Below are 22053 nucleotides of genomic sequence, written 5' to 3'. Positions count from 1 at the left end.
AAAGGGGCGACAGAGGGGTTGCATTCCCTAACATGCTAAGGAGATTGGGGGTACATGGAGACGGCAGTGGAATGTTGAAGAGAGTCCCTGAAATAGAGGAGAAAGGGAGGGTGGCCTACAGGCGGAGCTTGTGGGGAGGAACAGAGGGATGCGCAACCCTCCTGATGAGTGCAATGTGCTTGACCTACTAAAGGAACAAGTTGTCTGTGATCCTCTAGTACTTTTCTGGTTTCTTTTGCAGTAATTTAACATATCAGATCTTGGCGTATCGAATCTTGGTATTTCATTATAGTTTCAGGTCAGGTACCAAATAGTGTTGGCTGATTTTTTTTAAATCGCAAATTATGATCAGAATTAGAGTCAGCAAAAAGTAAACCCTTGATTTAAATAATTATTTGTATTTATTTTCCTAGAGCAAGGCTCATTGGTTATAATATAGCCATTAAAATGGTTATTTGCAATTAGATATAGCCTTTACGCTACATTTGGTACTAATTTTTCTTAGCCAGGAGGGTACGTGTTTTGTTAATCAATTCTTTGGCTTACTGTACATTTATTCAGATTCTCATCTTTTAAATCTTATTGTTTGAGGAAGTGGTGACTGATGCACTACTTATTTACTAGATTATTTTTTTAACTCATTTGTGTCAGGCTACATTGGAGAGGAAATTGTATTTCAAATAAAATATACAAAAATAACTAAACGTTAAAAGCTAACTAAAACTACCTTTAAATGTAGTGGATACATGAGGAAATCATAAGTTTATCAAAACAGGTTAAATCTAAGGAAGTGTAAAGTGTAGGTAGTGAATGGATGGATTTCCCTCCCCCGGATCTTCAGATAAGATCCAAGTATGTGTCTACTAGGATTTTCAGTAATGTCTCTGTTGAAAACACTTCGCATTATGATGAGGTTGTAACACTACTTACCCTATGATAACCTCCGGTTGCAAACTATTAAAGTGTAAACTACAGGTTCAGCTTCCCTCGTCTGGCACCCTCAGAGCCTGAGCGGTCCTGGCCGAGGGATTTTACTGGACTAGAGATGGTCAGCTGTGCCCTGGCCTCAGCCCCTCTCCTGGGCTCCACTTCCTGCTGTCGCTGTGGCTTCCCAACCCCCTCTCTCCCCTTGCAGGCTCCCCAGCCTCCCCGGCCTGCAGCTTTTTGCCCAGCCTCAGCTTCTGAGGGGGGGTGGCTTTGCATGCAGCCCCGAATATGGCTTCCCATCTCACCCTGGGGATGAGCCACTGTGAGCTGCCACTCCCCAGCCAGGGCCTGTGCACGCAGCCCTGGCCATAGCCTCTCATGCAGCCCCTGTGATGGGCCGCCAGGAGCCTGGGCTGCCAGTTTACCAGTCCACGAGACTACTTCCTGCTACTGCTCCTGGCTTCCTGGCTGTTGTCCACCAGACCATCTGTGGCTGCCCTGCCCTGGGCTCGTGCCACTGGTCTGGCTGGCCCCTCCAACTCCCAGCCTCAGAACTCTCTGGTTCTGCAAGATCCACGGTCCTGATGGACAACAAATGTTTCTGGATGAGAGAATGCCAGATCTATGAGTGTTAATCTGTATTTCTAAAGCTTTCCCTAGGAATTTCTATGTAGTCAATATCTGATACATACTGTCTTTACTTTTATGCCTGATTTTTACTCCTGTGTAGTTACGCTTATGCCTGATTTTTATGATGATCTGATGCTCAGGTTCCTGATCTGATGTTTGGGAGTGTTTTACTTAGTTCGGTAGTCATCGGACTCCCCATCTTTGGGACACTGTTCGATTGTCTAAGAGTTTGGACATACGTAGGCACTGTTTAGAATCTCCAGCTGGTGACCCAGGGAAGTAAATAGAGTCAGGGTTGTGGGTCTGTACAGCCCTAAATGTATGTTGTACAAGGGAATGTGCATGCAATCCCAGTCATCAATGTTCTGTTGTATATGTTAGCATGTAGGGACATAAGGCAACTAACTCATCTCGCTATTTCACTACTGCCCACTTGATCCTAAATTCCTGCTGAGAAACTGACCAGAAACACATTACTTTCATACTGCTGCTGTTTGACTAAGTTATGTGGCACTCAAATTGCAGAATTTAGCCTTGTGAATGTTAACATGTTCTTGAGTAAAAACTTGAGTAAAGAACAAATGTTCAGGGCCCACCACGTTTTCCATGGGAAGCTATCGACTCACCAGTGACAGGTTTTTCATGCTCTAGTTTTGTGTATGCATAAAATATACAAATAAATTAGGCTGGAAATGAAAGGGTAAAGTGACAATACTAGTCTTACAGATGGATGAGACTCAGGTTTTCCATAGTACAACTCTTTAATCTAGGTAGTCCATGTTAGAAAACCCACGTTCATCTAGAGGCAAAGCAATTTTGCAGTTATCAGACTGACATGGGTCTAACCATCAGCAATGCATCAATTCTGTCAGGGTTGCAGAGCGCAAACAGTAATAAAAATCCCTTTTCTGAAAAGATATTAAACTGTTTAAATTCATCTTTGAGAAGTTCAAAAGTATAAACAATAAAGCTATGGGGTAAAATGAATGAAGCAAGAGAACAGTTGGAGGAACTATTTAGCATCTTCATTATAATTATTTGCAGTGGTGGTGTAGCCATGCTGATATTGGGATGCTAGAGGGACAAAGTGGTTTAGGTAATGTCTTTTATTGAACCAATTCCTGTGGGTGGAAAGGAGAGACTTTCAAGCTCCACAGAGCACTTCTTCAGGTCTGAAGTTATGGTGGTCAAGATTGGCTTTTTTTTTTTTTTTTTTTAAATCTATTTGCCCCAGATCCCTAAACTGCCTCCTCAAGGATTGAGCTCACACCCCTGTGTTTAGCAGGCTAATGCTCAAACCACTGAGCTATTGCTCTCCAGATGCTTATTATAGTTTCTGATAAAAGTTAGTCTTTCCTGTGTTAAAAGCTGATTTCACATTCCTGGGTACAGTCTAGAACAATTCTCAACAACGTTCCGGGGGGGGGGGCGGGGGGGCATGAGCAGGTTTCAGGGGGGCTGCCAAGCAGGACTAGCGTTAGACTTGCTGGGGTCCTGAGTGGGAAGCAGGGGCCTCAACATCTGAGGCTGAAGCCCAGGGCCATAAGTCCTGGCACCTGGGGCTAAAGAAGCAACGTACATTTGCAGGAGCCCTTTGATGTGAAGCCCCAGGCAGTTGCCATGTTTGCCTCCCCATAATGCCAACCTGTGCTTTTATATAGAGTGAACTAATTATTGAGGGTTCAGAAAGAAAAAGGTTGAACATCTGGTTTATAAGATACTTAGGTGTTCTTCTCAAGGAGGTAGTTAGAATATCTGAGCTGCTGTGGTTATAAAAAGGCACTTTTTTGTTTTGTCATATAACATTTTGGTATGTTAACTAATCATAGTCTGAACATCTGCAGACTTTCTCCCTAATATTGACTGGTACAGTTTATTCAGGGGATAATGTGTCTTCTAGTTGTTTAGCTATACCAAAGGGAGGACAGGGAACACTTGATAGGGTTTTAATCTGGCCATAAGTTTATTATTAGATGTCTGTAACTACCTGGCAGATAATATTGTACCGTGTAGGTAACTAACTATACAGTCATTCAATATGTACCTGTGGGTTCCACCAGTCCATCTCTCTTTTCCATTTAGGTCCCCATGCCAACCTATTCCTAGGATCTAACCATCCCTTCCGCCCTTGAACAAGGGCGTAAGGTGGACTATACGGAAAGGGTGGGAAGGTCTGTCTTCCTCGTGTACTGTGCAAAGGGGTTGTGAATCACCCCCACCCTCATTCCACTCCTTTAATCAACATCTCCTTTTAGCATACAAGGCCATTTATCTCCTCACTGTATACCTTCCCTGGGGAGTACATCTGTGCTACACTTCCCATGAACCATGACATCCTAACTTAACTTCCTCCCCCTAAACCTAATATGGGGAAGGTGATGAACACCCTCTCCCCCAGACTCCATCCGGGCCAGTCTCTCTAGAAAGGAGTGGCTGGTGTGATGCTCACAGCGGGTTCTGATCAAATTTTGACCTACAGAGAGAGGAAGATATGTGTGTGCTGCTCTGCCTCATTTGGGGAAAAGCCACTTCTCCCACTGGGCTTGCCTTTTATCAGCTTACCAGCACTTTTAGTCCTTGGGAATGAGTTGACATCAGCAGGTTGACCCCACTTCCCCTTTTGCAGCAGCTTCTGAGTTTCTCCTGATCCCTGCCCTGCCTATAAAGCCCTGTTCCGTCACCCCTTGCATGCCCAATATCACCTCCCCGCCTCCTGCTTAAGGTGTAATATGGTCATCCTGCCAAATTTTCATGCTTCATTGAACGATGACCCCCATCGGACAGCTAAAATTACAGTATAATTACAGGAGGGGGCTAAAACCTGAGCTCGCCCAAGACCCACCACCCCAGATTGGAAGGTCAAAGGCCACACTCCAGCTTCATGCCCCTGGGCAAGGGGGCAAAGCTGAAGGCCGTGGCCTTTGACCCAGCCCTTGGAACCCTATTCAGAGTGTGTTGTGATCCCATTCACCAAATCAGGGTGAATTGATTTAGATGGGGGTGGGGAAACCCCCAGGCTGTGGTCTGGACCCCTCTCGTGCCCAGATCTCCACGCTCAACCAGTTAATATATCCTCTCCCCCACACCCACCCTTCTCCTGTACCATCCCTCGCACCAAGACCACGTGCCTCCAGCCCTTTCCTGAACCCTCTTCCTCACTGCTGTACCCTGACCACTTATGCACCTTACCTCCCACCCAGACCCCCAGCCTGCTCCCGTACCATTTTGAGTCCTGACTCACATTTTGAGAACCTCTCTTCTAATATTTCAGGATCTGGCACTGTCTCTTAATGGCGCTAAAACAGAACAAGACAGGAGAATTCTAACTTTTGTAGAAAGCGGGCTTGAGTCAACTTGGGCTTTGAATCATAATCTTACCAGTTAGCTAGCTATATTTATCTAGGGCAATAGAAGCATAAAATTCAATTTCTTGCAGAAATAGTAGCTAGTTGGTATAACTGATCTCCCAACAAATTAATGGTGTATTTTAAGACAGAAGTTTTCCCAGCAAGCAATTTTAAGGCAGTTCACGCTTTAAGACTCAACTGCTATACTGGGATATTGTGAGAAATAGATCAGTGCGTACACTACTGGTTTCTAAACCTATATGGTTTGCAGTAATACAAGTTAATTATAGAATACAAATTTTGGTACCCTAGAACTGATTTTTCTACTAAATCCCTCCTCTGTTATAACTTACTTTTTTTGGTAGGTACAAGAAAATTCACCAGGACATAGAGCTGGACTGGAGCCATTCTTTGATTTTATTGTTTCCATTAATGGTTCAAGACTGGTAAGTTCATTGTGTATTATAGGAGTCTAGTTGTCTGTAAACTATAGGTTTTTATGGTGAGAGTCAATTTTTGTTAAACTTTGTGTTCATATTCTACTTTTATCTATTCTAAATTGATAAACCTTGATACTAAATTGATACTTTAAATTAGTCTCAAGTCACTTACCCAGCATCATGTCTCAGCAAAACTTAAATTAGAGAGCAGTATTTGTCTAGATCAAAATCAGGGTGAATTGATTTAGATGGGGGTGGGGAAACCCCCAGTCTGTGGTCTGGACCCCTCTCGTGCCCAGATCTCCACGCTCAACCAGTTAATGTATCCTCTCCCCCACACCCACCCTTCTCCTGTACCGTCCCTCGCACCAAGACCACGTGTCTCCAGCCCTTTCCTGAACCCTCTTCCTCACTGCTGCACCCTGACCACTTATGCACCTTACCTCCCACCCAGACCCCCAGCCTGCTCCTGTACCTTTCCGCTGCCCAGACTCCACACCTGGTCCCCAGCAGCCCCAACCCACACTCTGAAACACCCCTCCCCATTTTTGGTCCCACCCCAGGTCCCCAGAAGAGTTAATTTGGCCTGGGGAAAGCCCTGAACCTCAGTCCTCAATTCTCTCCAACACCCTGTCCATGGTGCTGGAGCATGAGGGGAGTGGGATGCTTCAGATAGGGGCTGCATCAGTGAGGTTTTGTGTGGGCTGAGTATTTTTGCTGCTTGCATTTGTGGCCCCTGACTGACTGATTTTTAGCCCCCACCCCACCCCCTGTGGGCCCCGACCCCTGATTTTAAATCAACAAGTAGAAAGCCTTCGTCTAAATTATGTGAATTTGTTTAATTTATTTTGCTGTTTTTATTTATGTATTCATATTTAAACAGTATGGCAGGAAGTAGTTTTTATTAATATATTCTCACAGCAAAATGACTGACAAAGTATAATGTATATGACCAAGTATTTTATCAAATACTATTTGTTAAAATAGTAAACTATCCTGACTTGTTAATAACTCCGGTTAATATTTAAATCACACAGTGTATATAGCACGTGCTTCAAAATGCTGCTAGAGACACACTAAAGAGCCACTTATGGCATGTGAGCTTCTCTCTGGGTAGGACTATCCTATAGGAACATAAGTTTGAATGCCTTTTTAGAAAGTTTACTTATTTTCACAAATCCAGAAAAAAATATTGCTCTGCACTTCTGGAGGAAAAAGTAAGATTGTATACCATGTTGATGGCCCCTGCATAAGAAGTAGTTGCCAGATTCCTATCACAATAAAGCACAAAGAATTGATTTCTTTAACATTGAATTGCTAATGCTTTGTGTGTTTAAAAATCAAGACAAAACTTCAGGTATATTTCTTACTATGCGTACAGAAGGTAAGAAAGCTACTTGATAGGAAACTCTTTGGAACTGAAATTTTTTAATGTGAAAGCCACTGTACAGAAATCCAATAAATAATTCTTAATGTGTTGTCTATATGATCTTTTGAAATGCAGACTTAGTGCTATAAAAAGTTTTTGTTTAAACACTGTAAACCAAAGTGATTTGTATGTGTATTTCCAGAATAAAGATAATGACACACTCAAGGATCTGTTGAAAGCAAATGTTGAAAAGCCTGTAAAAATGCTAGTGTACAGTAGCAAAACGCTGGAACTAAGAGAAACATCAGTAACTCCCAGTAACATGTGGGGTGGACAGGGCCTGCTGGGAGTAAGTATCCGTTTCTGCAGCTTCGATGGAGCCAATGAAAATGTGTGGCATGTATTGGTATGTACAGTCTTTGGTTTCTCTACTGCAAAATGTTACTGCCTACAACTTAATCATATTGCAGTTGTTAATGCTTAGCTGAAAGTAACTTACAAACATGCACCTGTGGAGTGGGAAGTTCAGTTATTGACTTCCAAGTATTTTATGTCCAAAATTCCTGAAATAGTCCAGAAAAAAAGAAATGATAGGTCACCTTAGGGCTATGGCTCCCACTATTTTAATCACAGGGATTCTTTTACATATCTTATTCGCCACCATAGTTATAAGTAAGCAGACTAAGAATCTGAAATGTAGGACTGGAAGAAACTATTAGATATTGTCACATCAATCCTTCTGCCTTAGGCAGGACCAAATACACCTAGACCACCTCTAACTAGTATTAGTCTAACCTGTTCATACAAACCTCTGATGACAGGGACTCCCATGTCACGGTAACTTATTTTAGCACTTAAGAAAATCTTTCTAACTGTCAGGATAGTTAATATCTCACCTAGATCTCCCTTACTGCAGGTTGAACCAGTTACTACTTGTCCTTCCTTCAGTGATCCTGGAGAAAAGTTGATGATGAGTCTTCTTTATAACAGCCCTTAATATATTTGAAGAGCACTATCAGGTCCCCACCCTCAGACTACCTTTTTGAGGCAAAACATGCCCAGCATTTTTAACCATTCTTCTTAGCTCAAATTTTCTAATGCTTTTATCATTTTATAGATTTCCTTCAGTTTGTTCACATCCTTCCTAAGGGCTCAGATGGAGTACTTTGAGTGCTGTGTAGATAGACTGTTATTTCCTGTATCTTGTATGCAATATTCCTGTTCCTGCCTCCTATAATATTAGCTTTCTTCACAGCTGTATCACATTGCATCATAATAAATTGGCTTATCTGCTTATATAATTTTATTTAAAGAAAGAAAAAAAAGTATGAAATGTTAATAGTTATCATCTCATCCAATATCTTTCTGTGGAAGGCTTTAAACATAGGTCTCACCTTTGAGCAAAAATTACTTAAGAGGTGCTTTTTTTTTGGAAAGATAACAGCAATGTATTGTGTCCCAAAATATTGGGAGTCCAGTCATAATATATTTTTAAATTACTAAAGCTGTTTTTAAATGGGCAAAATAATTGTCTTAACAGCAGTTGATTCTTGTCTGGTTATTGAGAACCTAAAATATTTATTAATGGGCAAAGTAAGCAGTCTTAACCAAACTCTAGGAAGTCAAAAAGTTTTTAAAGTTTTTCTAAAATTTGCTTAGAAACAGGTATTTTAAGGAGCTGCCTTAATACAGGACCACCAATGAACTTTTAGCTCCTGTCCTAGAACAATGTGGTCTAAGCCCAGGGTGTCCAACCTGTTCTAAAGTAGTAGCTGCTATAATAAGTACTGCTATATGAACTCGTCACATTATTCTGAAGATATATTTGTTGTTCAAGCCAACTAACTACACTCAACCGGCCAGACAGCCACGTGTGGGTAGCATGTTGGTTACTACAGGTCTAAACTATTGGGCTAACAGGAGAAATTGTTTATGTACAATAGCATTTCAATATCTTAATTGACTCCTTCCAGGAGTTCTAAATCTAACATTTTTGGGCAGTGCTTTAACTCCCTTCTTGAAGTCTGGGGGATCTTGTCCTTTAGGGTGCTCTTGTTACCTTTGTGGCAGTTTGTAGAGGCAAGGTGTTCGAATGTGTGTTTTAGATGAGAGCAGATTGAGGTTTTTATTCCCTTCTGTCATAATTTTACTGGAGGCCAGGGTGCAGCTTTTTAGGATCGGGTTGGACTAAAGTTCATCAGTTGTTTTTGATTACACCTTCTGCTCCTGAATATTGTCTTTTAATGAATGTGTAGCACACTTCTAATTGCTTGTGTCCTTTTATGGTAGGAATACGTGATAAACTTTTAATGTTAAGAGATTTTTTCAATTCTATTTGGTTATATACTGCTTCGGTTTTGTAGTGTTCAAAAGGCATAGAAATTCCATTCTTAATGTTCAGATGCTTCTATTCTTAAAGGCTTCTTAAATGGTCTTAAAATTTCAAATTTACAGGGAGCTGTTCAGATCTGGTTCTGTGTAAACTCAGAAGCGTATCTCTTCAACCAGCAGAAAATTTGGTCTAATAAAAGATCTCCTCTTCCACCTTGTCTTCAAATTAGACAAGTTACAAGTCCTTTCTCCAGTCTTTGGAGGGGTTATTCTTGTTTGAGGAGTTGCTGAAGTACTGTATCAATATAAATTTCTACTTTTTAAAATAGATTCTTAGCCAATAAAGCATTTATTGACCTTGCTTTGTTTGTTGCTAACAATTTCTTATTCATGTAGTAACTGCAGTCGGAATATGACATTAGATGCTTGCTTTAGACAAAATATTTGTGAATATACACCTGAAAGAAGCATACGCACTCTGACCATCTTAAAAATCAGGCTTTTTTTAAATTTTGAGTGGAAATATTTTATTGGCAACATTTTCTGTACAATATTTTTCTCAACCATAAATGGTTTTTAGTATTTGGAACATGAATATGTTAGTGGTTTTATTATGAAAGAAACCCATTTTATTCATAGTGTATGACTTGGCTAACACAGCTCTGTTAATGGCCTTCTGTTTGCTTTTGTTCTTAGTCGTAACACGATTTTGAAGTCATGAACAAACATTTGCAAAATCTGTTAGGGATAAAACTTTCTTTGCCAATTGATATTTCATCCTAAGGAAATATCCTGCTCTGTGATAATGTTTCTTTTCAATAAATAGTGTTTTCCCAGTTGTAACAATTATTATTGGAATTCAGAGATGCCTGTGGAATATTCCATGCAACAGTTAACTACCATTTGACACCTGTACATGTCTAGCAATTCCTGAATAAGGTGACCATCCATCCTGTATCAGGCAGGACGGGTCCCGTATTTGGGACACCAAAAGAGCATCCCTGCTTATTTTTCAAAAGGGACTAATTGTCCAGTATAGGCACCCTCCCCCACTGACCATTTCTGCCAGCTGCTGGCAGGAGTCACTTCTCTGAGCTTTGGGGAAGCAGGGGGAGCGTGGGTGGCTGGTGCATCCCTGCCGCTTCCCCAGGGCTTCCAGGGCGGAACGGCGGTGGCTGCTGGCTCCCCAGGACTTGGTTGAGCCGAGAGGAACAAACAGCACAGAGTATTAGGCTGCCTTCTCAGGATCGGAAACACAGTGGCTCCCTTGGCTTGTAGCTTCTAACGTTTTCTTAGGTATCCTAGTATAACATTGTAGCTACATCCTAAAATTCAATAAAGGTGCAACCTAGTTTACACTGACTTAACTGTTAATGTATTCTCACAATATCACATTTTATGTTAAATTCATTTACATTCAAAATTTGAGAAATGACTTAATACTTGTTTAGTTTTTGCTAATATTTTGTTGAGGATATTTAACTTCTTCATAATGTTTTGTCTTTGGAACTAGGAAGTTGAATCAAATTCTCCTGCTGCACTAGCAGGTCTTAGACCGCATAGTGACTATGTCATCGGAGCAGATACTGTCATGAATGAGGTATTATATCTTTGAATTTCATTTACAAATCAAAGTACCAATGAAGTATTAACTCTAACTTCCTCAGTGTCCTGTGCTAATGAAAGTTTTGTCATTAGTGGAAGCAGCTCTGGCACAGCAAGTCTACCTCTTTCAGTATCCAAATATAATTTTAGAGATTAAAATGCTGTTTAAAATCCTTCATATAATAAAATGGGATTAGCCTATATTTTTTTACAAATAATTAAAAAGATTTATTTGGAATTAAAAATTAAAACATAATTTAAACTTTCAGATTTCAAATCAAAATAGAAAATGTTATTCCAAATGTAGTGGTTTGTCATCAGTTTTTCAGTTTGAAAAAGTAGATAAACTAGTTTGTAATGGAGTGAAATTTGCTATATATACACTAAAGCTCCAGTCCTGCAATAAACCCCTCAAAGGTGCTAGTTTTGTATTGCAGCCTATGAGGTACCAATTTCATGTTTTTAGATTCCTAGAATAAAAAAAACTAGTTTTAAAACATTAAATGTTTTGCAATGTTTCTGTCTTTCAGTCTGAAGATCTGTTCTCCCTTATTGAAACACATGAAGGAAAACCATTAAAACTTTATGTGTACAACACAGACACAGATAACTGTCGAGAGGTGGTAATTACCCCAAATTCTGCATGGGGTGGAGAAGGCAGGTAAGTTAATTTAACATACCACATGGTGGTGTGTTGCAGCACCACCTAGCTCATTCAGGATTAGCGCACCACTCTGCTTGATGCTGTGGAAACCAGGGAGAAGGTAATTCCTGGTGCAAAAAGTACTAGCATTAGTAAGAAACTGTACCATGATGATTTAGATACGAATTAGTGAGTAAGAGGGTGAATTTTTTGTAGTTAAACTCAACTTAAATGGTATAGAACTTCAATTAAACTTTTTGAATGCTCAGCGCAGTATACTTGAAATCTTAATATAGAGTATATGCTAAAGAAAGTCATGTCTAGAACAGAAGACTGCAGTTGATGTACCTAGGTTGTATTTTCAGCTGTCTCTCTGACAGACTGATTTCAGGCAGGCAGCTAAGTTCTGTAACTTACTTCCCCATCTGTAAAACTCTTGAAATGGTGTGATTGAGGCTTAGCTGTGTTTCTAATACTTTTGAACATCTGTATATGAACATCTGAAAGGAGCTAAAGTTCAAAGTAATAAGTATAAACTGCTAGTGAGAGTATTTTCACAGAAAAAATGACAGTGCTTTTCAGTTGTAACAATTGGCACATAGTGATTTTAAAGTTTTAATTCTAGCAAGATTAATTCTGACATCTTGAGACCATTGAATGTAATTGGCTATGTTCTTAAAATAGCTATTTGCTTGTGGTATATCATATCACAGTTCCCCAAAAGAAGTTACAGAAGCCTCATTAATCAAGCTTTAAGTGGCAACTAGACAAAGGAATCCCTTGGGGGGAAAAAATACTTCAATGGGAGGTAGCCCTGTAATTGCAAGGGAACAGATTCATCTTATAAGTCTCTTCTGTGAGTGCCTGCAGCTGTATTGGTGTGGATGCTTCTGTGTCATGCTGTAGTTTACCATTCTTGTGTTTTTTGGGACTTGTAAGAACTGAGTCCTTTGCTTTTTAGGCAAGATTGTTCTGTGCTGTTGGGTGCGGTGTCTGTGGTGGTAATGGCTTATGCATGTACCAAGGTCAGATTGGTCTTTCTCTTTCTAACTCTTAAATGTTCCTATTTTAAAAGCTTAGGATGTGGCATTGGCTATGGGTATCTGCATCGAATACCTACACGTCCATTTGAAGAGGGAAAGAAAATTTCTCTCCCTGGACAATTGCATAGCACAGCCAACAGTCCACTCAAAGATGGATTTACAGAGGTAAATTGTACTGTCCTCTGTGGCTTGATAAAGTCATAACTGAAGCATAACTAACATTCGTGTTTTCATTTTTGTTGGCTGTTAGTGGAAACAAAACTCTGAAGAGTAACTTCTTGTTTTTGTAAGGTTCAGCTCTCTTCAGTTAATCCCCAAGCCACATTACCACCTGGAACAACAGGAATTGAACAGGGTCTATCAGGACTGTCCATTAATTCAACCCCTACTACTGTCACTAATGTTCTAAGCACAGGTATGTATAAAAAGCCCTCGCTTTTGAAGTGCATTGATAATTTGACATCAGTAATCCAGAAAAATGGATTTGTCAGTTAACTACACAATGAGAAAAACATGCTTGTAGAAAATGCCTGTGACTTCCAGCGTTCTCTTATTCACTTGGCCTCTCTGAAAACCGTTTCCCGAAAATCAGAGCTTTGTATATTTCACATCATAGCCCAATGGTAAAATGTATTTTTAACTCTGAGGTGAGTGTCTTCAAACCTACTAATCCCATTGTTCAAAATTACCAGTAGCACAAACTTCTTGTAAGCATGGCATAAAATGACTTGCAATAAAATGCTACTGCAGAAGCACTGGAATCCTTATAAGTAGGGCCATACCAAATTCATGGCCATGAGACACATCTCACTATGAAGTCTGGTCTTTTGCTTTTAAACTGTTCTGTACAGATTTCACAGGGGAGACTGTGGTTTTTGGTCCACTCCCCCTCACCCCCCGCCAAATTCAGGGTCCCAACCTAAAAATGTTGCACGGAGAGAGGGAGGCGTCACAGTATTGTCACCCTTACTTCCACGTTGTCTTTCGAGCGGAGTGATGGCTATTAGCCAGTTGCCAAGCTCTGAAGGCAGCACCCTTTCAGCAGTGGCGTAGAAGTAAGGGTTGCAATACCATACTGTACCTCACTTCTGTGCTGCTGCTGACCAGGTGGTACTGCCTTTAGAGCTGGGATCCCAGCCAGCAGCTTCTGGTTTCTAGCTGTCTGGTCCTGAAGGTGGCACCATTGCAGGCAACAACACAGAAATAAGGGTAGCAGTTCCACCCTTTGTGTCCACTGCCACCTCCAAATTCCTTTTTGGGTCAGGAACTCTTTATTTTAACTACTGTGAAATTTCAGTTTTAAATAGCTGCAACCATGAAATTTATTGTTGTTAAAAATCCTAATTGACCAAAATGGATTTCTTCTTTGAGATACTGTGTGAGGAACAAGGTTTGAATGTTGAGTACTTGAACACAGTTGAAATGATGGTATATACTTTCATGTATCTTTCATTAGGTGTTCCAACAGTACCGTTATTGCCCCCACCGGTAAATCAGTCCCTCAATTCAGTGCCACCAGTTAACCCTGCAACTACATTACCAGGTAAGTACTGAAAACTTGAGAAAACACACGTTTTAGAAACAAAATAACTCAAGATATTTTACAACAGTGGTGAGAATGAGGAAGTTTATATTTTTGAGCCCACTTCCAAAGAAAAGTATCCATTTTACGTCGATTCCTGGCATTTTCTCTAACTGGAATATAGGAATAATGTGTGCCTTTTCGTCACACTGGCTGGGTCTATGCTTGCCCCCAACTTCGAAGGGGGCATGTTAATAAGGGTGACTGGAGATTACTAATGAAGTGTTCTGGTAAATATGCAGCACTTCATTAGGCTAATTCTCCCCCACAGCAACTTTGAAGCTTCAAATTTCAAAGTGCTGGTGTGCGTGTAGCTGCAGGCCCTTTGAAGTGCCTGTGCTACTTCAAAGTCCTTTTACTCCTGAAAAATCTGAAAAGCCCCAAATTTGGCTGTCTCTCTGTTTTCAGGGAACAATTTCTGCGTTGAATGTTGGTGAAATCCTAGATCACTATTATCTTTATAGCATTTCTTAAACATAGTTGAAGATTTATCAAGCCTCTCCTTTTTGCAAGACTAAATAAACCCCGTCTTGTTCTGTTTTCTTAAAATCCTTTTCTCTTAGGTCAGATTTTTTTACCTGTATATAATTTTTGTTGATCTCTGCACACTCAAACTTGTTGATGTCTTTGTTAATATGGTATCCAAAACTGGACAGAATACTCCAGCTATGACTTCCCCGACGCTTAGAGTAGAACCGTCACCTACTGTACTGCATTCCTGTACACATATGTTACATTATTAGCCTTTTTTGCAACTATAACGCAGTATTGGCTCATTCAGTTTGAGCCACTATAATCACACAGATCCTCATCTGGAACACTGAGTTGCCTCCTCAGTTATTCCCCATTTTGTATTTGTGCATTTGATATTTCTTAAATGTAAAACCGTTGAATTTCATCTTGTTCATTTCAGACGCATTCTCCAAATTATCAAGTTAATTCTGAATTCCAGTCCTTTCCTCCAAAGTGATAGCAGCTCCTCCTCTGTCATCCAGAAATTGTATATGCATACCCCCCACTTCACTATCCAAGTCATGGATGAAAACATTGAATAGTAGTGGTCCCAGGACAGGCAGAATCCCATTAGATATATCTTCCCAACTGGATAATAAACCGTTGACAAAAATATTTAATATTTTCCAACCAGTTCATCAGTTCTAATCTAGGCAGTTTTCTTTAGTTCACTTGAATGTCATATGGAACTTTGTCAGAAGCCCTTTACTAAAAATCAAGAAATAGCATACCTACTGTTTCCTCCCATCCGCAGTAACACTGTCAAAGAAGGAAGTCCAGTTGTTTTTGCATGACTTGTTCTTGACAACTCCATGTTGGCTATCACTTATCGCTCTATTGCCCTCTGAGTGCTCATGAATTTTATTGCTAAACAATTTGTCCTAGTATCTTTCCAGATATTGAAGCTAAGCTGACTAGTCTAATTCTTCAGGTCCTCTGTTTCCCCATTTACAGAAATAAGAATTGTTTGCCCTTCTCTAGGACTTTACCTGTCTTCTACAAGGGTGAATTCCATCAAGCTCTCACACCTTGAATACATCTTGTCTAAATGCTGTTCAACTTGTTCTTTCCCTAATCGGATTTGTGTTCCTTACACCTTGTTCATATTACATTAAGCATCTGGTTACAATTAACTTAATGAAGACAAACAAAATAGATGCTTAGTATCTCAGCCTTGGTGATGTCGTTTGTTAGCTTTCCTTTCTCTCTTGAGTAATGTGCTTTTCTCCTCCTTACTCTTAATGGATTTATAAAACCTCCTATATTGTTTGCTAGGCATATCTCAGTTTGGGCCTTGGCCTTCTTGATTTTTGTCCCTATAAATCCCTCTCTCTCAAGAACATGGAAAGAAAGAGATGTATTACTAAGTCATTTAGTCCATCCCATGCCAAAGAAAGATTAATCTCTAATATTTATCTGGTCATGTATTGTCTAGTCTGGTCTTAAGCAGTGGGATTTTGACAGCCTAACAGACTGCCAGGAAAAAAAATTAAGGGACATGAGGAAAAGGGTACATATCTTAATTTCTTCTCATTCTTAATTATATCCTCATGTCAAACAACCTGTAAACTGTTTTTTCTCCTTGATATTTACAGCCTGTGAATAATTTTGGACTAAAATCATACTGTATACACTTAATAATTAATACTTAATATTTCTCCATGCTTTGAAACCATCTTTCAGACCCTGAACTTTTTGGTCAACGCTCAGTAAGTACATTTTGGAGATAGGTTAGGACTAGTTCCTGTAAGACCCAAACACTGAGGGGTTCCCCTTCCCTTAAGTATTTAGATAGCTGGTGGATTCAGAACCTGCTCACCACAGACTTCATTTCTTCCCACTAAGAACATTGCTGCATGACTGCCTTGGTTATATTTCAGAGAAGAGGTGAAGGGCATGAGGCCTTTGTCCACGAAGGAGACAGGTACCCTATAGCTCAATGGGGGCTCTCCTTTTTGTTGAGACGCCAAATATATTGGTGTAGGTGTGAAGTCTCCTGTGACTGCTGTGCTCCGTTGCTTTAGGTATCAGGTATGCTTGAGCTTCTTGGATGCAGGTACTGCACTGTTTTACAACATATGGTGGTTAGATGCATTTGGTATTCATTCCAGTGTTCTACACAGTTTTTTCTCAAGATCATCCACCCAGAACCCTGGGTGGTAGTCAACTGCTTCTGCATTTGGATTATGTTCCTATTCAGTTTTGCTAGAAGATGAGACTGCCAATCTGCCATAAAACATTTAGCAATTCTATTCTCTCTAAGCTGTGTGGAGTGCCTACATTGCACAGGCTTGCTAGTTCAGTTTCCAAAATGTATTTTAGACTGGTGTGGAAACTCTGTTCGTAGGGGTATGTCTACACAACAAAGTTACTTCAAAATAACGGACACTATTTTGAAATAACTTTGCTAGCATCTATACAACACACACTATTTTGAAATAATTTTGAAATAGATTTTTCAAAATAGGCTCTGTTGTGTGTAGACGCTATTTTGGAATAAGGTTTGCTTATTCCAGGGCTTCCCTGTAGTGTTGACGCATTATTTTGGAGAAATAAGTAAAGAAGCAAGAATGTTTTATTCACTGATGTCAATGAAATGCTGAATCCTCACATCCCACAATCATCTTATTGTTGGTTTGACACTGCAAGTCTTAAATATAATTTCTCTCTATGTATTTCCTAGTAAGTGGTATAGAATACGTAGGATTACTTATAATGTACAGTAAACCCTTGAAATGCACAGTTTCAATTTGTGCTTTATTCACATTAATACAAGCTAAGTGCAACTCAGAATCGTCCCAGTTCAGCACCACCCCCCCCGCCACACCTGATTCAAACTCCCCATGTGTGGCCCCAGTTCAAAAAACACACACAGAGAGAAAGCATGTGCGCCCTAGTTCAACACCCCCCGTCCCCAGTTCAAAGCCCCCTTGGCCTGGTTCACCACCTCATGTGGCTCTAGCTCAACTCCCACCCCCCTGCATGCAGCTCCAGCTTAACCCCCTGCCACCTCCCATAGTCCCAACCAACTGCCAGGCTTAACCCCGCCCAAATGCCTACACACACACTCACACTCTTCCCCCCCCCCCCCCCCCAAAAAAAAAAAAAAAGCTCCAGGTGCTTCTGCTGCTTCCCTTGGCTGTAGAACATGTGTTCTACTGGGGGAAAAAGCCCCCTCCCCCCCGACTTATGCAAAATTAAAGCTATGTGAGGGTGCATCAAACACACCCCTCATGTAAACTGAGGCACTACTGTACTTTACTAACAGGTTAAGAACATTTCTTGGCGGCTGATTTTTCCCAAGGTGGGAAAAGAACACAGTAGCGCTTTAAGTGGGTGCACACAGCGGTAATATTGGGATATTCTGAATTCTTATACCATAAGTCTGACGGGCCAAACCACCATGAGGTTTAGCTTTCATTAAAGTGTGAACATTACCATACCAACTCTGGGCATTATGAATGTTAAATTTAAAATCCCAAGGAAAACTGTTCACTACTTCCATGCTTATATTAATGAAATTGTAAATCTAAGATGTTTAAAGCCCTTTAAATAGTTAAAAGTGGGCTTCCATGTACCATTATATTTCCAAGATAAATATTCACGCTATTCATCGTTTTCCGTTTAAAGATAAGCCCTCTTTTGTGAATCGCTCTAGGATTATTTTATTGCTGGTATACTTATTTGTCTGCACTATTTATTGGACTGGTACTGATTTTATAACAGTTCCCTAACTTTAAATATTACTTGAAAACTTGCCCTTATTTTTGTCCTTAATGATAACCTTTTCTGTTGTCTATAACAATAACACACCTAATTTTAGCCTTGATTTTCTTATGTATCCCTATTTCCGTTTGTTACTTTGAAAACAAAGTCACCCTTTTTCATTTTTGGTCATCCTATAGAAAATGCTCTTACTATGATGAACTTGATTTATCAGCTTTATACATTTTGAAATCTGACTCTTGATTACAATAGAATTCAGTGAGAAGATTTTTGATAATTTTATTTTCATAAGAGTAAAACAGTTAGCTGGGAAACTCCCTTTCATCACAGGATTTTCAGATTGAAAGAGTGGCTTATTTGCTTACCCTTTGTAAAGAGAATCATGAACTTGAAATGTAGCGTGAGCAAGTTCTCTTGGCAGCAGTTTTTGAACTGGCTATGTGTATGTAGCTCTTTCCTATCTCTCTTGGTTTCTTAGGTCTGATGTCATTACCAGCTGGACTTCCTAACCTGAACAGTCTGAATTTACCTGCACCACACATCATTCCTGGGACTGGATTATCAGAAATTATACATCCTGGTACGTCTATTAATTTAAATATTATAGTAAACTGGTTTCTGAAGACTTTAGACCATAGCACAAGTTGGAGATAATGTTTACTTGATACCACCCATTCATTGCTATGGTTCAGTCATGCAAAGAGGACGGCTCAGTCTTTATTGACTGAGCTGCAGTGTAACAATGCCCTCATCTGGTCAGTAAAGGAGTGTGTCAAAATAATCCAATCTAATCCTCCCTGTCATAGATCTGGATTTATGGATATATAAAGATTTCAAAAAATGTTCCTTTCTACTAAAAATTAAAGGGAGTACAAAGCATTTTAGGGGCAGATTAGTTAAATGCATAGTTGGGATGTTATACATGCCAGGCAAGGAAATTGAGAAGTCTGTTTTAAAATTTCTTTGGTACTGAAAAATACACACTGAGCATGAAAAAAGGAAAATTGGAACCTTAAATTGGCTGTGGCTTCTGTGGGCACTGGCAGGTTCAGCATGTGCTGGAAAAAGCCAGTTAGTAGCACTAACGTACAGAAAAGAGAGTGTCTCAGGACTGGTAGCTGCCTCTTGTGTTGGCCAGCTGGCATGTACAAGATCCATTATTGCTAGGCTTTCAAAATATTTAAAGCTTTAAAACTAGCTGTTTGAGTTATTGTTGCTTAAAAGTCTGAATCGTGTTCCTACTGAACTCAGTCAGAGCACGCGAAATCCCATTGTCTGCATCTACACTGAGCTGTAGTGCTGGCAGCTTGATGTACATGAGTGATCTCAAATGCAAATCGTAGCCAATTCTCATATTTGCATGACATTGCTCTGTTAGCAGAAAATAAGCAATGGAGACAGGATTCGGCTGGCAAAATCCCCCTTTGTCAGCAGCCCCTTATCCTTGATTTTTTTTCCCCCTCCAGGCATAAGGGGCTACTGACAAAGGGGGTTTTGGCAGCAGAACCACGTCCACACTGCTTGTTTTCTGCTGGCAGGGCGATCTTGTGTGAATACACAGATGAGCATTTATTTGCATGTTTGAGACCACTCATTTACCTCAAGCTGCTGGCACTAGGACTCAGTGTAGATGCAGCCATAGTAACTAGCACAACAGACAGGTGTCCAGAGACTTGGCAGACTCATAGTTCTTGAGTAGATTGAACTGACCACATGGCATTCTGGGGTAACCTTTTAAACTATGAGTTGTGTGTGATTTGTGGTTTTTGTGTTTTTTTTTTTAAATTTGTAGGTTTGCCACCACTTCCTACGTTGCCCCCTCTAAATCTGTCTGGAATAGCACCTCTCTCAATGTCACCTGAGTTCCTTGCACAATTTCCTTTGGGCACAGAGGCATCTACTCCACCTGCAGATCTGCTTCCCCGCATCACTCAAGTAGGGAGCTCACCTGTTGACCGCAGCACTACTGTAAGTGTAGAACAAACCTCTGCACTCACCTTGGATACTGCTGTGCCCATGGCTAAGGCAACTCCTGCTGATGACAGGTCAAATGAATCTACTACAGTGAATGAGAAAACATCTGCTGTCGCAGCTGTACATACTTCAGAATCATAACTTCAAACCATGGTGTTGGATTGGCTTGGTGTATTTAGCTATGGGATGCATATTTGAAGATGCAAATTACCATTAATTTCATAGTAGTTTGTACTTATCTGTAGGCATCCTGTAAATAATAGAGGATAAATAAATAAAAGGAGATGGGATTTATACAGCGTGTTGAATGGGAGGAAAAGAAAAATGTATTTAAATAACCACAAAAGAAGCATCATGGTAGTAAAACAGACTTCCACTGTCAAACTTGCAGGTTTAACAGGCTGACAGTCTGCTAGCCTCCTTGCTTAAGATTTCCAACTTTTGCTTCTGTTAGAAATGAAGCAGGTTTCGTGTGGCTATTACATACCATATCTTATTCTTATAAGTATGGAGACCTTGTGACTACAGTTGGGTGGGACGGGGGCAGTATTTACTTTTGCCTGAGTTGTAAATTTTAGCATTACAAACCTTCCAACTAAAAATGTTTTATTAAAGTTACTGAATGATCTGTCAACTGAGCATCTTTTTATTCAGCTTGTATACAGATCTTAAACTCTTAAGAGAAAATAGTCAGCCAACATTTTGTAACTGCAGCTGGATTGCTTTATGCAGCCATTGTGAAACAGTCTTGAAAGAAAATTAATGCTAAATGTTGCACAGTTTTAATCTAGAAGATGGCACTTTGAGTACTGTAAGATACGCTACATAGAGGAAAACATACATACAGTAATAAATCCATGGAATTTTATTCTGTGACAAAAAAAGCACAATATTTTTGTTCGGTGTGTAAGATGTGATGGCTTCCTGTTTACTTCAGGAGGAAAGTCTTTCTCTTCACAGAAGAGTGTAAGGGAGACAAGTGGTTCTAATGATTCATTTAGCTCTGGCAGGTCTCATCTCAGTGTTTATGGCACAGACATGCATTTCAGTTGCTCAAGATGAAGGGGCTTGTGTTGACTCTTACTGTGTAAAGCACTTCATTGATGTAGCAGAGTTGCTTCACCTGCTTGAAGTGCAAATATTTCCTTGTCATTGTGCAACAGCTGTCAACTTTGCATAGCAAAGTTAAATATGAAGTGCATCAGTTTCCTTGAGGTGAGCCACTTATTGGCTTGGGTTGGGAATCTGTTGCCTGATTTGCACTTGAACAATACAGATCACATTGAAACAGGTTGCCCAGGACTGAGAATTGCCTTACTACACCCTTCCCAACTACCAGTAAGAGAAGACTTGCTGGTGCTTAACTGGGTGCCAGCTCCCTGCTGCAATGAGCCACCTAAACAATCTTTATCAGGCCTCTCTTTGCAGTGCATGTTTGAAATAGATGCAGCCTGAGTGAGCCCCCTTTATTAGAGAATTTAATAGTATTTATCCACAAAGAATATCATGTAAGCAGTGCTCTACACATAGTCAGGTTGATGGGCCTGTTACGTGTTGCTGGCACAGCAGAGTAAACCCATTGACATTAAGGGCTTCTTAGTGAAAACACAAAATTCACCTGGCTTGTGACCATGAAGTGCACCCAGCTGCACCTCATGCAGTGCAAATTTAGACATCCATGTTGTGCTTAAGTCCCCTGTCTGATCTACTCACAAAAAAATTTTTTTAAACTATCAAGAAAATTCTTTCAGTAAGGGAGACTTCTTTCAGGAGCTTATGAAGTTAAGCCTTAAGCTGACATAGCTTGTCCTGTGTCATCTGCACTGTGGTAGTGAAGGTTACTGGGCACTGAAGTGAGGCTTCACCCACCCATCTGAAATGCTGGAGCTAAAATATCTTCTTACCCCTCTCCAGTGTGTCAGT

General features: G+C 40.2%; 1 protein-coding gene across 1 annotated transcript in view; it reads left to right on the top strand.

Annotated features, from left to right (window-relative positions):
- Positions 1–20764, top strand: part of GORASP2 (golgi reassembly stacking protein 2) — a 34902-nt gene extending 14138 nt beyond the window's left edge. Inside the window, exons 2-10 of the mRNA XM_075001892.1 lie at positions 5270–5350; positions 6916–7119; positions 10558–10644; positions 11180–11310; positions 12368–12500; positions 12627–12750; positions 13792–13878; positions 18635–18736; positions 19949–20764. Of these exons, the coding sequence (XP_074857993.1) occupies positions 5270–5350; positions 6916–7119; positions 10558–10644; positions 11180–11310; positions 12368–12500; positions 12627–12750; positions 13792–13878; positions 18635–18736; positions 19949–20271 (1272 nt within the window). The 3' untranslated portion in view covers positions 20272–20764. The remainder of the gene's footprint in view (positions 1–5269; positions 5351–6915; positions 7120–10557; positions 10645–11179; positions 11311–12367; positions 12501–12626; positions 12751–13791; positions 13879–18634; positions 18737–19948) is intronic.
- The last annotated feature ends 1289 nt before the right edge of the window (positions 20765–22053 follow it).

The sequence above is a fragment of the Carettochelys insculpta genome, chromosome 8 (genome assembly GCF_033958435.1).
Source record: "Carettochelys insculpta isolate YL-2023 chromosome 8, ASM3395843v1, whole genome shotgun sequence".
Classification (NCBI taxonomy): Eukaryota; Metazoa; Chordata; order Testudines; family Carettochelyidae; genus Carettochelys; species Carettochelys insculpta.
This window is presented reverse-complemented; position numbering and strand designations above follow the sequence as displayed.